General features: G+C 56.4%; 1 protein-coding gene across 1 annotated transcript in view; it reads right to left on the minus strand.

Annotated features, from left to right (window-relative positions):
* Positions 1-2,696: 2,696 nt before the first annotated feature.
* Positions 2,697-18,028, minus strand: part of LOC119098282 (meiosis-specific nuclear structural protein 1-like) — a 28,889-nt gene continuing 13,557 nt past the window's right edge. The window contains exons 4-7 of the mRNA XM_037221202.1: positions 9,671-9,716; positions 8,719-8,829; positions 4,354-4,472; positions 2,697-2,709 (exon numbers count right to left, since the gene is read on the minus strand). Coding sequence (XP_037077097.1) covers positions 2,697-2,709; positions 4,354-4,472; positions 8,719-8,829; positions 9,671-9,716 — 289 coding nt within the window. The remainder of the gene's footprint in view (positions 2,710-4,353; positions 4,473-8,718; positions 8,830-9,670; positions 9,717-18,028) is intronic.

Raw genomic sequence — 18,028 nt, forward strand, 5'->3', positions numbered from 1 at the left:
GAGCCGAGCCGAGCCGAGCCGAGCCGAGCCGAGCCGAGCCGAGCCGAGCCGAGCCGAGCCGAGCCGAGCCGAGCCGAGCCGAGCCGAGCCGAGCCGAGCCGAGCCGAGCCGAGCCGAGCCGAGCCGAGCCGAGCCGAGCCGAGCCGTGGCGAGTCGAGTCGAGCCGGGCCGAGACGAGCCGAGCGTCCTGCTCGCCAGTCTCTCCTCGCCGCCGTTCGACGACCTCAGCGCCGGAGAAATCCGCCCGGCGCCGCCGCTGGGGCTGCCGGCGCGTGCTCCGCTCGTGACCGCCAGCGGCGGCCGGCGAGAGCGGCGCGTCGGTTTTCTCCGGCCGGCTGCGCGGCCGCCTGCGCCGGTCGGGCCGGTTGGGCGCCCATTCACTGGCGGGGCTCAGCGGCGCGGCCGGCGGCTGACGCAGCAGGCCAACCACAGCCCACACCGGCCACCGAAAAAAGGTGACAAGCGGACAAGTCCCGTCGCCGCGAGAGGCGCCTGCGCGCGTCACTGGCCGCCGCGGCGCAGCGGCATTGCGAGAAGGGGCGGGGATCATTGGCCGGCCGCCCGCCGGCGTCTGGCCGCGGCTGGCTGGCGACGCGCGGCGGCAGATTCCTCCAGGTGGTGACTGCTGCTGCCGGGCAGCGGACGCGAGCGCCTTGGAAATGTCCGCGCGGGCGGATGCCTACGCAACCAAACCTAGACGGTTAAAAGAAACGCGAGAAAAGAACGCCTGACACCATCGCGTTCGTGCCAGGGAGAGACGAGCTGTGCCGGTGACAGGCTGGGTCTAGTTCCGGCAGTGGCGATCACGCCCAACGCCGTACAAGGCCCGTTAGCCTTCGACAAGCTGAGTGGTAGTAGTGGCAGGCGCATTGCATGCTCACTCGGCCGCAGCCGGGAGCGGGGAGCGGTACTGGATGGGGCGGCCAGCCAGCTTTATAGCCGGGCCTGCGCTGCCAACCCTGGCGGATCTCGCCACTACCGTATACTTAAACACATTAAGTTCGGTTTCGCGGTTCTAGCTGGGCTTTCGGGGACATGGTCAGGTTAGGTGCAAGAACATGAAACGACCAAACACATTGCCGTCAAGTATCTGGCTCTGTCTGGCCAGACAGATGATTCTGGTTTGGTTTTAAGAGGCATGCTTATGTTGGGTGTAAGAAGATTAAGTGACCACACACATTGCCATCCGGGCGCCAAACGACCGCTGCTGGCGACGCGCCGTTAAGCCCAAATAGCAAGACATAGCCGCCAAAATTAGCCTAAGACACAACCGGATGACTACAAATGCGGGAAACCTGTTTGCGTGGTTTTCTTATTCGGTTGTTTCTGACGCTAATCTTGACAATAACGCCACGAGGGTTAGCTATGCTCTCCTACTTAACTATTATTAACTTCCCTATCGGAGAGGTGCTGGCTGTCTCATCGACAGCGAGCAACGCTCTGTTATCGGAGACAAAAGAAACTCTGTCCATTATCCTGGCCCCATGCGTTTGCGCAACTCATTAGCTTTTTTCGACCTGTCTGCTCGGCTCCAGTATTGTCTTAATGGTGTCACCGGGCCATACGCAGTGACTGAAACACACCATTTTCCACGCTTAGGATCGGCAGCGTTCGGGCACGGGCCCTGGTGCAGAGCTACCCGCTTATAACCGATAAGACGGGCTGCAGACCCTGCTGACTATTGGGTGGTTGGTTAGATCCGCTCCCCCTCCCCCCAAAAAAACAATGACCCTATGCCGTAGCTAATATAAAACTGGTATGGATGACTGCCCCAAGGGACAATTTCCAACCCTGTTGGTTTGGCTAGTATTGCCGCCGGTACCAACTTTCAATGCATTCGATGCAGGTTCACATTTCCTCTGCTAGGCACCGCTAGTCTAGGCACCGCTAAGGTACCCCAGCCAGAAGTTCGGCACTGGCCGCAGACACACGGTCAGCATAATCTCACCATCCACCAGCAATCCTCGCCTCCCTCATCAAAGAGCGACTGCCACTGCCCCGTGCACGGTCCCACGGGCCCAGCTGCGCCCCGTCGCCTTGTTAGCGGCGAGGGACCGCTGGGGCCCGGACGAGCCCTCCCGGATGCTGGCGCCGGGCGGACCGGGGCCCGCGCCGCCGACGGGGCGCGCGCCCGCTGATTGGCGCAGCCTGCCACCGCCGGCCGCTGATTGGTCGGCAGTGACGTGCGGCTGGGCGGCACGCACGAACCAACGTAAACACTAGCCTCCGACGAGGCTGCGCCGCCGCCGACTCAGCCACGAGTGTGCTCGCGCCGAGCACTGCCCCGCACGCATAAGGCGACGCATCTCGCGAAGAATACGGCACCGCCAGCCAGGAGGAGCGGGGAGGGGGGGGGGGGGGGAGAAGACCGCGGGCGGCCGAGGTGGGCCTCTCGCAACTACGGAGGCGGCTTTCAGCGGAATTTTGACGGGCAACTCGCTCCGTCGTGCAGCATGGCTTACTGGAGAATGCGGACGCCCCGACGCCGTCCACGATCCATGCGCGGCGCGTGGGCACCGACATTAATCAGGCACGTTTTCGTACGGCTTGGAGCAGCGCTAATTTCTGCAGATGTCTGTGTTTTCTAAGATCTGTCACGAATAGCTGACAGCTCGTGGCTATAACACGGATCATTACGAGATCGAGTGACAGCTGGCGCGTCGACACCCGAGAGTGTTGCAGTCCGGCCACGTCGCCTACTCCTGGCGCCTGGGTGGCAGCGACCGCAGCGCCTGGGATTGCTGGCCCATGCCAGGCGCGGCACACTCGAGCTCGCTGGTGCCGGCTCAGCCAGGGCGAAGGACCTGACCGACACACCCGCCTGCCGGCTCCAGGCATCGGAGCGATGCCACATCCCGCAGACGGTGGCTCAGCCGGCAGCAGACTGATCGGCCACAGCTGGCTCCGTCCGGCATGGGAGTGATGCCACATACCGCAGATGGTGGCCCAGCCGGCAGCAGACTGATCGGCCACAGCTGGCTCCGTCCGGCATGGGAGCGATGCCACATCCCGCAGACGGTGGCTCAGTTTATGACCCGTAAACTGCTGAGAAGTGACAATAATCACATGTCTGAAAACGATGTGGGACGGATAGGAATAAGTGCCACGGCTGAAGGTTCCGTTCCCAGTTTAGCTACGGGCTTCGGTGACTTCACCCACATTGCTAGTCTTTATCACTTTCTGGTTAAGAAACCTAAAACCAGGTATCCTGTGAACACGAACTGATCATGGTTCATCCTTTCCTGAAACCTGCCCACCAAGGGGAGCGAACATTAGAAAATAAACCAGCAAAAATACGGCTATACACCTGGAATACGCCATGAAATTCACTAAGTTGAGAGTCAAGACAATAAACATTGTCCGCGCTGGCAGCCAAGCAAGCGGCACACCAACCAAGAGAAGTGACTTAAAAGAAGACACAAAACAAGACAGAAATGAGTGGGTAGATTGTAGTCCACAGAGACTTTCTATCAACAAAACGTGGAAACCTCTCAGATATTGAGGGGGGGGGGGGGAGTCGCTCGGTGCCCTGTTTACACGTGATAGTGGAACTTTCCCTGCAATATGTACAACACGTCTAGTACATGCAAGCTAAAAAATGCCACCACAACTATTCCTGGCATTTCCCATGGGCGTTACACGCCTAGCAACTATCTGTGGGAAGTCCCAGAACACACGTTCACACCAGCAGTGGTGGCGAGTTTAAAACGACCAAAGCAACGGTGGTGTGGCATAACCAGCGTGATTGATTTTTTAAAGAAAATTCTTCCGTTTCCGATTCGACCGCGGCACAGACCGGCCAGCAGCAAGCCTCCGCCGGGCCGTCGGCCGTGACTGGACTCAGCCGGCTCGGTGGACTCGGCGGCACAGACCGGCCAGCAGCAGCCTCCGTCGGGCCGTTGGCCGTGGCTGGACTCAGCCGGCTCGGCGGCGCGGCGGCACAGACCGGCCAGCAGCAGCCTCAGCCGGGCCGTTGGCCGTGGCTGGACTAAGCCGGCTCGGTGGACTCGGAGGCACAGAACGGCCAGCAGCAGCCTCAGCCGGGCCGTCGGCCGGCAGGCGGGCACACGAGATCATAACACTCAACTGGCACCACCGGCATTGATATGCCGCAGAATGACATATTGCGATGAACAGCGATGCGTTTGGGCCGTGGCTACTGCCCTTCTGCTTATAGGTGTACGCGTACCGGTGCGTGTACCGACGCGCGTATACTCTTGTACGATCTATCTAGAGATTCGGACCAACTTAGATCTACGCTCTAAGTTAGAATGGACTGCTGGTTTCTGAACATTTACCCAACGACGCCGATGGAATGATCGCGTTCACAAACAGTTCACAGCACTGACTTACCTTTTATCTTCCTCCTCGATCTGTTTGACGATTTCATCAATCACGGCTTTGTCCTTCAGGAACTGCTGGAATTCGCTCTCTTTTTGAAGATCTTTTTCGACAAACTGCTGTCTCAGGCCCTGAAAGAAGAACGAATCAGTAATTGCACAACAAATCCTAATGAATCAAACGAATACTTTCCATGAGGAGCGTAGCAAATTTACCCGAGACCGCTAGATTGGAGCACGCTACAAAAATATTCAAAACCAAACTATCACCCAAGCCTAGCACACTCCTGTTGCTGTTTGATCCCGGCTATCAACCGTCACCGCCGGTCGGTGACTGGACCCACACGTGCGAGCACACTGCGTGGGCACACACATGAAGTGACGGATCCCAAGCCCAAGCAGTGCTTTCACGGAACTATGATATACCTCCATCACGACCTGCCTAAAACGGTCGTGACCACAGCCAGCTTACGCCATTAAGTCACGCTTTGTTCTCCGCGAGCTCTTCCAAAGATGGGCATAGCGAAAATTTGTTTTGGGTTCTAAGGTATAAAAGGTTTCAACGCATTCTATAAACTGATTTATTGTCTTTCTTTTTCTTGAGACTTTTCACACTGCAGCCATTCTACAAAACTTTGCCCTTCACACCAGGCCAGTGCAACTTTTCTCTGCCTGAGGTTTTCTCTTCACGCTGCAGTAATTCTCCGAACTCTTGGCCTTTACACGGACACGGATATATCGCCAAGCGGTACACATGCCTGCCGACTATGAAATAATGACGCCCACACGGCACAATAAGGGTGAGTCCCACCTAAGGGTGCTTTCATCATGGCAGCGTTTTAATCCGAAGCGTTGGAACCGGAGGCAAGGGGTAAAAGGGCAATAATTGGGATGTTTTGGTTTTATTGGGGTCAAAAAACGCATTAAGGGATACAATTTTTGCTTACCACGGCAGAGAAAGGTGTAAAAACTCTTGGTAGCCCAAGTCCCTACAAAATATTGAGTCAAACAAAGCAGGGTTTTTGGTTTAACAGGTAGAAAGTTACCGAACACTCAACTAATTCAGGCGGCATCCCAACCGTTGCAAGGACTTCCCCTTTCCATTGCCGTAATTCATGGAGCGTTTTAATCCACTGCAGAAGGCGAAGTGGGAAAGTATCAATGTATCAGGTGTCCCGGTATTGTTCCTTATTAAATGGCTTTTCGGAATGCAAATTTACAGCACCTAGAAAGGATGACATCAGGAAATGTTTCGGTATGATGGTGAGGCATTCACTGTAAAAAATAAAACGTCTTTTTCAAGGTAAATTTGATTCAAATGGTACTTACCCACACCATTAGCCACACAGGCAAAAGAGACTTGCAATACTCGTACCTAGTAATACACACTAGTCGTGAAAGATCGGAACAATTCAGGGTCATTCGTAAGGAGGAAGAAATAACACAGGACGATAAACTGCACATCATGACCACGTTTGCTTCTAAAAATACCGATCACAGATCATGACGCCGGTGGCTGGACTTGACAAAACAGCACACCGATCTTCCCGAAAACGCTGAGCAAGCATGTTTATGACGGACTGCTGCAGCTTTCCCCGGGTGTATCAACAGGTCCAAGGACTGATATATTGGATACTGCAGCGAGAGCCGGCAAAAATCCTGCGGTTCCGTCCGGGGTGGCCAACTGTTGCAACAAACGCTCATCACTCTTGCACTGACTCAAAGAGGAAGCTTTTCGTCACACAGGCAGACACGGAGGAACACGAGCAGCCCCATGAGCATGCTGTGGCGCCTCGCCCTGTACAAATCCATCCTAAGGAAACGAACAGCTGCGTGCTGGGATAAGCCAGCTGCTGATCGGTGGTCCCACGAGGTCCGGTCGTGTACCCAGCACCAAACCCGTTTAACGTCGGACAGCGTGACACGCAGCGCTTACATGTAGATAAATTTAGAACGCGTCATTGAAGTTTTTCTCCGGAGCCGTCGCCGCCACAAGACATCTGATGTTAACGCGACAGACCAGCTACTTGCGGGCAGCAGTGAGATGAGCGGACACTTCGCGTCCAGGGCTATTCATAAACCGAAAAGAATGAGGGACTTCAGTTAAATCCCTCAGTAGATGGCGATCTCTCATATTTATCCCATGTGGAATTCACGTGACGCGTCATTGCGCCTGTCGCGAGGGAGCGACTCTAGCCCGATCAACACGCTGCAAATGAAGGCAGAACTAGGAAAACTTTTCACTGGTTGCATTTCATCACTGGATAACAAATCCACAATCATCTTCCGATCGGCTACGTTCTGGAGCACAGAAACATTGGAACTCCAATGTAACAAGTTTATTGCATTGCGAGTGTGAGACATCACCGGCGACAAGCTTATTGCCCTGTCCTTGCGGGCGGGTGGTCCGCGGGAAGCACACCGTATCTCAGTCCGAGTGACCGCACATACGCGACTCGACGTCATCAGCGCAGCCAAGAGGCGTCGCGGCGCCTTCTGTGGCTCTTGTCGCCGCTCAGCCGCAGCTGCCCTAGTGGGAAGGTGCACCTCCAGCAAGGCAAACGCGAGAGTGGCGGCCGCCTCGCCGCGGCAGGGCTCCGCACAATCTGTCACGTATGGTGACAAATGGTGCCCAATCAAGTCACGGCACCTCTCCGCTCCAGGCGTAGCGGGAGTTTTGACGTTTGGCTTTGTGCTACGTGGGAGGGAACATCCAAGGTTTGCTCGGCACAAGCATAATGCAGGGTCTAAACCGATCATGTGAAATACCGCGGCTTGCCAGCAGCGCAACACGAGAGGTGCACCTGTTTCCACCCACCGACTCGTGGTCACCCATTATCTCTGGAGGCTACGGCGGCCAGCCATCCCACCCGCCTCGTCGGCTCCGACTCGCGGCCAAGGGCCCCGGCGAGGCACGCGCCGCCCTCGACGCCCCGTCGCAGCCGCGCCGCGACCTTGACGGCGGCTGTTCTGCGTGAGCTCGCCCTTCCGCCGGCTCTGGCGTGGTGCGCAGTCTAAGTAACCCTCGTTATCGGATACAGAACCTCGCCGACCGTGAGTCACCGAGCGTTAACACGACCTTCTAGGGCCCACGGAGAGACCTCCACCCCATGCAGAGCGGCACCAGCGAAATGGAAAAATACCACTCGAATGGGCGTGGATGCAGCAACCTCGCCTGAACCCGGATACAGACTACGACGTCCCGAGATCTCACGGTGCTAAGCATCTGTAGGCAATGGGGCGGTCAGTGGGATCCAGTTGTAGGAAGTGCTTAAGTGCTTCTGCCGGTTCCAACACTGTTATCTATGATTGCCGCACGCAGACGTAATATCCGCGCACGTTTTCACAAAGTGGAGGCCGGCACCTGCGCCAGAAATAACAAAACACCACCCAAATTGCAGGCCTAATATCACGAGCGTGCGGGCCGGATTCGCAGAATAGCATCCTGCCGTTTCACGTCCAGTGGCGTAAGTTACACGAAGTCTATTTGGTGCCACCGCGAAATGCGGCTCGTTTCGAAACGCTTGCAGGATGCGGACCAGAATTAGGACTAGCGGTGCCCGGAAATATCCGGGTAGGGAGGAAACATGGCAACAAACGCCGGCCAGCCGGCCTTAGGACTTCCCGCACAATACCCCGCTTGGCTCGCCATGCATGTACACGCTCGTTTGCAAACCAGATGCATCCAAACCTACGTGGCGTCGTTTGGGGTTGATGCAGTTCACATGCTAACGCCGATGCTAATCGAATCGCCGACACGCCAGTCTACAAGCGATGCCAGTTAAATGGCTAATACGAAGACTGATAATAAATACATGCCGTTAAATACGGGCACGGCAAAATCTCGCATCCAGGGTACCATAACAATGCGCCGGAAGCTTAAGTACCACTATCCTTATATTTAACAAGTCCGCTCGCCCAATGGTCCTCCATCCCATGGCCATCAAAGGCAGAGCCGCCAAGCGCTCACGAAGGTTCTTACAAACAACACGCGCCCGTAGTCGCCCAGCATGTCCTGGACAGGCGGGTCGCTACTCCACGACAACAGGGGGCTCCAGCTGGACAGTCTCCCCGTGCTAGTGTGGGCACCACCTGCTCGCTCGGCACGTAGTGGAAGGTCGACCGACTGACGTGCCGCGGCCATACCCAGCGCCTGTCACTGGCTGGTCCTCGTCAATCACGTACAGGCTCAGGTTTGTTTCCCGAGCCGTGGCTCAAACCGAAATCGCGAATCGCCTTTCTCCCTTTGTTACCCGTCACGATTTTCGACTCACCTGCTTTTCCATCTCTCCTCTTCCGTGATCTCGTCTCGGCACGTCACGCCCCCTCTGTCTTCTCACCTATCTCATCCTCCGTTTGTCCTGCCTATCTTCCTCACCTCGAGGTATCTGGTGCTTTCCACCAGCCTCTTCTGCTCTTTCTCCTGCGTTTCGAAGTCGTGCTTCTTCCTGTACTCGTCCAGCGCCTCCCGCTCCCGCTCCTTCTCCATCTGAAACCGAACGCGCGCTCGTCAGCGGTCAGCGGGACCCCGAGCACGAGTCCGTCAGCCGGTAAGGCTGCCGCCGCCCGGTCGGCGCTCGCGCGCGGCCGCGGCCCGCCACCAGCCAGGTGATGTCAGCTCAGAGCGGCATCCGGGATGGAACATCGCCGGCCGTCGCCTGCTCCTTAGCGGGCGGCGATGGCGCAGATAGGGCGCTACGGCGGACGGCGCACGAGGCGGCCGACGGGCGGCGCGCCCCCGGCCAGCTGCTGGCCACACGGCTGCCGGCGGCGCCCCGGCTCTCGCGGACATCCGAGCACATGGGGGTAAAACGGAGGCACCACGGCACGGTGGGGGTCGAGGTGTGCATTTTGACCCGGCTGCGACGGCGTTCGCCGCCGGCAGACGCCTGCAGTTGTGAGCACGATGACAGCGGTGGACAGACGCAGCGGCAGTCAGCTCTCCGACCACCGCCACTGCGACGAGACGACGACGCGTCTCCAGTCCACTCTCGCACCATCTCCGATCACGCTCGTGCAAAACAGCACGAGCGTGATCGGAGACCAGGATCAGCGGCGGATGATGCAGAGTCATACAGGGGTGGCGACATGAGCGGCGGGTACTCGACAATCCCTCCACACGCCCCTAACGCGAGCCGCCACCTCGGCACAGCCGCCGGCGCGCGAGCCCTCCTCCCGCCTCCGGCCGGGACGGCAGCCCGCCCCACCCACGTGGGCCCGACCACGGCGCCGCTTCCGCCGCGTCCGAGGGTGCCGTCCGAAGATGTCGTCCGAAGGAACACAGGCCGTCCGGCTGTCGCCCCCGCCATCCGGCGGTGAACGGCGCCGACCGCCGGTTTGGCGCTATCTCTGCACGAGCCGGCGGCGTCCGCCCACCTGTGGCGGGGGTCATCAGGGCCGGGAGACACAGGCGTGCATCACGCCTGGACCAGGTGAGGAGCGGGAGACACAGGCGTGCATCCCACCTGGACCGGGTGAGGAGCGGGAGACACAGGCGTGCATCCCACCTGGACCAGGTGAGGAACGGGAGACGCGGATATGCATCACGCCTTGACCAGGTGAGGAGCGGGAGACGCGGATATGCATCACACCTTGACCGAGCGAGGAGCGGGAGACGCGGGCGTACACCACGGCCGTACCAGGTGAGGAAAGGAAGACATGGGCGCGCACCAGGACCGTACCAGGCGAGGACCTGACGCATCCGCGTCGTGCTGGGCCGTCGCCGCTGCTGGGGACGGGGTACGGCAGCTGCCGCAATAGCGCGCCCAGCACAGCTGGTCTCCACCGGTCGCATGCGCTGCCGGACGTCGCGACTTATATAACCAAGAAAGGCCTTGAACTACTAGCCATCCCGCATTATGAGGTCAGAGTTCCTATGCCGACGGTTATCGGTCTTCAGCAGGAGGTAGTGGTTATCCATTGCGACTTGGTGCATCGAAGGTCGGCCACTGCCAGCATAAGAGCTCCGAACTCACACGGAAGTCGCCCTAGTCGACCCACCACGCAGCACCCGTACAGGTCTGGTCTGGGCCGCAGCACGCGTCACTCTCGGCGCACAACGTCGCCATCTGGCGCACGCGCATCCCCCCCCCCCCCGCTGCTCGTTGCCATGGGCATGGCGGGCGGGCAACCAACCACATCACCAGAGGCATGCCAGTGCAGGAAACAGCGTGGCTGGGTCGTGGTGGGTGCCGACTAAAGCCGCCGCTTTTGAGATTTGGAATGCCCGCACTCGCCAGCGCCCAAAATTGAAAGCTCGCACCCACCAAGGATGGTAGGTGTCCCCCAAAAAGCCCGCACGGGCCCGCCAGTCTTATTTTGCATTTCCAGGCACACGTACCCAACATCGTAGCTGTAAGGAACCTTTAAACATATTCATCCCTTCCTTTGGGGTCAAATATACTTTGCGGACGGTTATTAAGCCGTGGTCTTCTGCTCCTGAAGCTACAGCACGCCATTAATTATGAAATGGCATGCATTGTATGGATGTAAAACTTTAAAATGAAATGTTACTTCCCTTTCTTATCATTTGTGAGCAAACAAATAGTTTTTTCAACTGGCACTTATAACTGACGAATGCTCGTTAATTATGTATAAAATGGTGGACAAGAAAACACAAGAAGGATTTTATGTGTAAAATACTTACTAATGCCCGGAACGTGGTAAGCACTACCCACTAGAAGCCCCGCGGGCTTTTAAAGCCTCGCTCTGCAAGCCTGCGAGCTCAAAAGTGGCAGCACTCGTGAGGACAAGGCCGCTCCCCGACCGCCTGCCCCGGCCGACCGTTCGACTGACGACGCTCCCCGACCGCCTGCCCCGGCCGAGCGCCCAACTGACGACGCTCCCCGGCCCCATGCCCCGGCCGAGCGTTCGACTGACGACGCTCCCCGGCTGCCTATCCCGGCCGAGCGTTCGACTGACGACCGCTTCCCACCCGAGCCTGCACCTCCCCCAACTGACGGCGCTCCCCGACCGCCTGCCCCGGCCGAGCGTTCAACTGACGACGCTCCCCGACAGCCTGCCGCGGCCGAGCGTTCGATTGACGACGCTCCCCGACCGCCTGCCCCGGCCGGGCGTTCGATTGACGACGCTCCCCGATCGCCTATCCCGGCCGAGCGCCCAACTGAAGAGCAGCTTCTGCCCCCGCCCCCTTTGGTAGGACCCAGTCGACGCACCTGGCCCTGCTGCAGCGGCATTCATCATGGGCGCATTTACTCGACGGCACCGCGGGCTGCTGGGTCCGCACCAGGCTACAAATGCTCACCTGCGGCTTGTGAAAGGGTCACTGCGATGGTGCTAACTCCATACGGAGCGCCGAGAAGTCACCATCACAGAGGACCAATGGTATGCCGAAGCACCATATAACTAGCTCCCCTCTCTGGCTACTGACGCCTCGTAACGTCTGTACCGTAACGTCCTCTGAGGGGGTCAGCAGTAACAGACAGCTGCGAGCGACCCGATCAGGGCTGACGATTCACTACTGATCAGCCGGGGACAAAGCGTCGGCCGACCTGACCCGACGGCTGACCCGACCCGCCCGCCCGCCCGCCGACCTGACCCGACCCGACCCGCCGTTCGACCTGACCCGACGACCGACCTGACCCGACCCGACCCGAACCGCCCGCCGACCTGACCCGACCCGACCCGAACCGCCCGCCGACCTGACCCGACCCGACCCGCCGTTCGACCTGACCCAACGGCCGACCTGACCCGACCCGACCCGACCCGCCCGCCGACCTGACCCGACCCGACCCGCCGTTCGACCTGACCCGACGGCCGACCTGACCCCCCCGCCGACCTAACCCGACCCGACCCGCCGTTCGACCCGACCCGCCGTTCGACCTGACCCGCCGTTCGACCTGACCCGACCGGACGCGGGGGGTCGACCCGAGCCAAGGACAGGGCGAGCGCGATGGGTGCCGGCGTGCCGTGACCAGCGCCGGCGGCGCGGCCGGGCCCGTCAGAGACTAGCGCTTACCGCACGCCGCTGGGCCACGTGCCAGAGAACCGCCCGTGCTCACGAGTCGGTGGAGGAGCGGCTCGTTACAACAGCGCAGCGCCGTGTCCGGCAAATTGTCGGCGTTTAGAGTACACACCTTGCATCCTTGTTTGGCTGTGCAGTGACGCCATCTAGTGCCACTACATAATCAGCATAGCGTCACTGCCTAACTGTACTTGGCGTCACTGCACAACCGTACGTAGCGCCGCCAGGCAAAGGCATGAAAGGCGTCACTGCATAACCGTACATGGCATCGCCAAGAACGACCATGCATAGCGTCACTGCATAACCGTACATGGCGTCGCCAAGAGCGGCCATGCATAGCGCCACTGCATAACCGTACATGGCGTCGCCAAGAACAGCCATGTACAGCGTCACTGCATAACCGTACATGACGTCGCCAAGAACAGCCATGCATAGCGCCATTGCATCGTGTTTTGTCTTACAAAGTTGGAACAAAAGACAGCTTCACTCTCGGTGGACCGTACGCATCGACTTATCACACGACCGCGAGGGTAAGTGACGCAGTTTTTACAGCGGCAATCCCGAGGTCAGTCGATCCAACAGTCGTTCGAGGTCGTTGACCTTATACCGCGGACACGGTTTGCGAAATCGTAACGCTACTCATCTGCTTGGCACGCCCACGATCATCAGATATCACACGTCAAAACATCACTGGAGCCCAGCAAACCGGCCGCTAAATCCGGCCTTATCCATTTCGCTGCGGCGTACTCGACGGCCCGCTGCGGTGGCGGTGGTGTCACCGAGAGCTGGCGCGAGCGGTCCCAGTGACGTCACGGCCCGTCGTGGACGCGCCGAGCCGGGCGGCCGTGTCGGCTGACGGACGCCGCGGCCCCGCCGCCGCCGTCGCCGGCCGCGACTCGGAGTCGGGATTTACGGCAGGTCCGGGTGGCCGCAGTCCGCCGACCGGCGCACGACAGATGGCGCCCGTCACGCCGCGTGACGGCCGCCGGACGACGTCACGCCGCCGCGTGATGAATGGTCGCGTCACGCGGCCGGACGCCGCGCGGCCCTCACGGCCGTGCACGATAAGCGCCGCGTTCAGACCGGCTTGGCTGATAAAGTGGGGACAGGGATGAAGCCAGAATAGCTTGGTCGTGCAATATATAATGTGATCTATATGAAGCTATCGTCATGTAGACTATACCAAGACGTAAGCGAAGGAAGCATGTTGGCTTTGGACACACACACACACCAATAGGTCGTATTAATGCATTGCAATGTCTTGCCTTCATGAGCATAGCAGATGCACGTGAAAGCGTGGTGCGTACTGACGTTTCGCTTTCGCGCACGCATTTACAAGTGGCATGAGTTAAAAATAGGCTGGCCATAAATTTCGCGATACCAGGCACTTCTAACAGACGAAATTAACACATTTTGAATGGCTTGCATTTTTCGCGAGCGTGACCAGTGCTGCGACAAACTCAATTAGCTCTGTGCCTGAGTGAATAATAGCCGCAACGAACCGGGCAACACGCCCATGCGGTTTGCAAGGCCCAGTTTACCTGTAGCATGGCGTGTTGTATTCAAGGCCAGTTTTGGAACAGCTGACAGCGGCCACTCCCTGATCTACTGCTGATGCACTTATAAGTTGGACTGCGTTTAGATTAGCTGGCTATTTGCAAACGGTGCCATCATCATCCAAACCAAAAAGCGTGAAAAAAGTGGAAAAGCGTCGGCTGCCGCGGCCCGCACCCGACGGCGTGGGACCGGCCGCAGGCGCCGGCCCACGCTGCTGCCCACGTATTGGCTGCTCCTTCCTGGTCGGGATATGCTAATCACGTGTCGCTGCGATTAAGGACCACCGAGATCGGGCATTGTGTTTGGCCAGTTGTCTCAGCTTTTCGCAACCGCGGGAGAGGGAGAGGGGTAAAATTACGACGATATTGCAATGTTGTGAAAGTATTTTACCTCATTAGTTTGGACGCAAACAAGCTGCACATATACAGTCCAACTTTCAAAGAATTGTGCTACTTGTTACTGAGACCTGCGTGGCAGTGCAATCAGCGTCCGCAAAAACGCCCGTCAAAAGCGTGCCACGCCCGGCCGGGTCAGGACCTTGGTACTTAAGTAAATCCCGTTAGCTGGCATTTGAATTCTCTGGAACTGCAGCCTCGCTCTTAGTTGCACTCATTTTGTGTAAAAAAAACAATGTGGGGAATACTGCGCCATTGATTTATATCTCAGCTTTGATACAACCGGGGTCATAGAGTATAAGCTGGGCTTACTGTCGCATCATTCCGGACAGCCCATCGATGGTTAACTGCGTCCCACATGAGCGCTTTCCACACATCCGGTCATGTCCCAAATCCTAAGTCAGAACACACGAACTGATCCCGCACGCTCTAAGTCACACATTCCCAGCGTTGGCGATAACCTTGCAGCGAATGAGGCGACAAAGCCTGAGGTCTGCTTAGCAGTACAGACGGCTGGGCCCATCAATCAGACGCGCTTCACATCCGGCTTGGCAGGCCTGAGTTCGTCTCATCGGCCAACGCATCCCCGGCAGCGTCGCACATGCCACCTGGCTTCAGTTTAAGAGCTGAAACACTCACCGAGCTCGTCTCATCCGCCAGCGCATCCCCGGCGGCGTCGCACTTGCTACCTGGCTTCAGTTTAGGAGCTGAAACACTGAAAAGGCTCGACCTATCCAATCCAATTCATCCCTAATTTGCGCAGAAGGGGTGGGGATGTTTAACGGCTCCCTCTTCTGTTTTGCCACCAAAAATCCGGCAGACATGGCGCTGGCAATCTGCAATTTCCGGTACCCACCAACACACGCGCCAGACACCTCGTGCCCCAAAATGGAGTTCAAGTCTTCCTAGGTCATGCAAATATGGCGTCATCAAATCGACGGGTAGTGAACAATTCTTGGTTTATCAACATTGGTCAACAATGGTGATTGAACTGAAAGGCCAGGCGCCGAGCAGCCACGTCAAAATGACGACACAAAGTCATCTCTTGTAGCAAAGTTGGTGCCTGATTTTCCTTCCTGTTTGTGCATGCTGCTTTAGGTCTTCATTCTGCTGATCCCCCACAGCTTGTGTCACGGGCTTAATGGGCGTCAGCCCAATCGCAAGCCATTTCAGGTTACGTCCAAATATCGTGAGTCACTATACATCTTTCGATTTTACGGAGCCCAACATGTCACTGCGTGTATTGACCCTCGCCCTTATAGACGGGGTCAATGCTACCTCCCGCCCTGTAAGGTTTTCTCAGGATACCTCTTCGACATGTTATACAATCACGCCTAAGTTTTCAGCAGCCTATGGGGCATCTATTGCACGTATTTTAACGCCAAAAACCTGTCCCTGTCATTTCTGATTTCGGAGCAGCGGCTGTCTTTTTAAGAACAGTAAACGGCGCTCCACGGCCGGCGCGAGCGGCCTGCGGCGGGCGGCACTCGACGATCCCGGCACCATAAAAATTTGCCCAAGAAACGTAAAACCATACACTATTGTATTCACGATTCAAGAATGCGATGGTGTATGGTGTATGTAAAGAAGACGCCCGTTTGCATTTCGTGACGCTATGTGGCATCTCTCGTACGTGAGCACGTGAAGCTGAGATAAAATTTCAGGAAAATTTGACCTTTGATCTCGCATAATCTGGCCAATAATTGAGCTCGGAACATAAAACGTAAAACCAACCGTTAGAGGTCATTCAGACCAAGCCACTGTTTTTTTAAATTTTATTAAGCTTTATCATTCTTAATTTGGAAAAGCAGAATGGGTCACATGCCCCCCCCCCCACAATATCAGTACGCGTTGTGGAAAACGGCGAATCAAGGCGAGGATTAACCTATCCCAGTCTCATTAAGTCGCATGCTTTCAAAATTGTCAGTTCATAACAGTATTTTGGGAAAAATTACAGGCCCATGACGTCATGAATGAATTGGTAACAAACGCATTGGCATGCATCGGGTTCGTACGATCCAGGGATATCTTGATTACGAAAATACTAGAAATAAACCTTAAATAGCCTCTCACAGAAAATCAATGGAAGTGAGTACAGCACCCGGTGGCAGGTTAATGTAAAATTACAACCCCGAGGCCAAACGTCCTCTGATGGTAATATACGGATGTAGATCAACCCAACAGACCATGAGCGGCCAAGACCACAAGTAGGTGGTCACGACGTGGTTCGCGCTGATAATGGGAAAGCGAGCTGTGCGAGTGAGGAGAACTTCAAGCGATTGGTGACCGAGCACGGCTAATCTCGTGCGAATCGCGTCAGGCTTGCGGCAATTCTCAGTAATTTCATGGACCAATAATTATGCATAACGAGCGCAAGGGTTGGGGGAAAAACTCGCGGAAAAGTCACTTAACGCTTCAAGTAAGTCAGAACCAACGATTACCTCACCACGTCGCAGGTGCAACGCAAAATGCGATACCACGCCGCAGACACGTGGCAGTACATTTGCCATACAAATGACCTCAGCTATCGCCTGTTCCTAACGCGCGCCCACGTGGCCGATACCACTCGCTCGGGTGGGAGGTCAACTTGACCCCCACCGATCTCAGGAACTGAGGGGGTTAGAGACGCCAAATTCACAGGATGTGCTGGCCTGTACGTGGAATCATCTAGGTCACATTTTGAGGATCCTAGATCATGACCTTCGGGTCTAATAAGGTCAAATAAGGTCAAAGTCTAAGTTGGTCTCCAAAGTGTCCCCAGAACCTAGACAGCTGTTCTAAGCAAAAGGGCACACGCTCATTTTAGGCCAGTGACCTGTCTGACCTTTCAAAGGTCATGGTGACCAAAATCATGCAGGACTGTTTTGAGTTTTGCACTTGAATAAGCGACAAAGATTTCGTCAGGCAGTATGTTCCACAAAACAAAACGTTAACATGGTCGTTTTAGGTCAGTGACCTATTCTGACCTTCAAGAAGTTCATGAAAAATGTCTAATGAGTTTTCTGTTATAAAAAATAAAATTAGCGCCAGAAACAACCCAATAAAACAAACCTTAGAGTAATGAAGCAGGTTGGTTTTGACCTTAGTCTGACCTTCATACATAATCCTAGGTTGATGGAATTGGGTCATTCAAGTGTTGTGTTGCCTAAGAAAGTATCGCAGAGATGCATGGTTTTGGTTAACATTCCGTTGTTCAATCACATTGAACGATTCCCTAAAAATCGACTTCGCTGAATCTATAGTCTGACTTTGACCTGCCGTAGGTCAGCCACATTACGAAGTACACATAATTTTTTATACCACACGTATTCGCTATTCAATTGTCTACAGCCATGCAAAATTTGTCCCGGCTATGCCGCGCCCTTCGGAAACCATTCCGAAAAACCCTCGGGGAGTTAATGGGGGGGGGGGCAATTTGACCCCCTACACGAGCGCGTGTCAAAACACCCCTTTTGATCCGTTCATCTAAAACCGCCAGGGAAACAAAATGGCTAATGATACACCCCAAGGTCATTTAGATGGCCAGGGACATCCCGATGGTGGGAAGGTACTTAGTGTGATTAAGGATTCAGAGACAGGTTCACGGCTCCCGCGTCAGTCGAGTCCACAAGGTCGAAGTTTCAGTTAGATCGTCACGAATTTCGAAGTGGTCAGGGGGGTTTTGAGGATTTACGGCTTCAAGGTCCACGGGCACTACGAACACGAGGCAGCCTCGGAGAACGACAGTAAGGTGTTGCATAACGGCCCAGACG

Source organism: Pollicipes pollicipes, unplaced genomic scaffold (genome assembly GCF_011947565.3).
Source record: "Pollicipes pollicipes isolate AB1234 unplaced genomic scaffold, Ppol_2.1 Scaffold_4740;HRSCAF=5597_pilon_pilon_pilon, whole genome shotgun sequence".
Taxonomy (NCBI): Eukaryota; Metazoa; Arthropoda; class Thecostraca; order Pollicipedomorpha; family Pollicipedidae; genus Pollicipes; species Pollicipes pollicipes.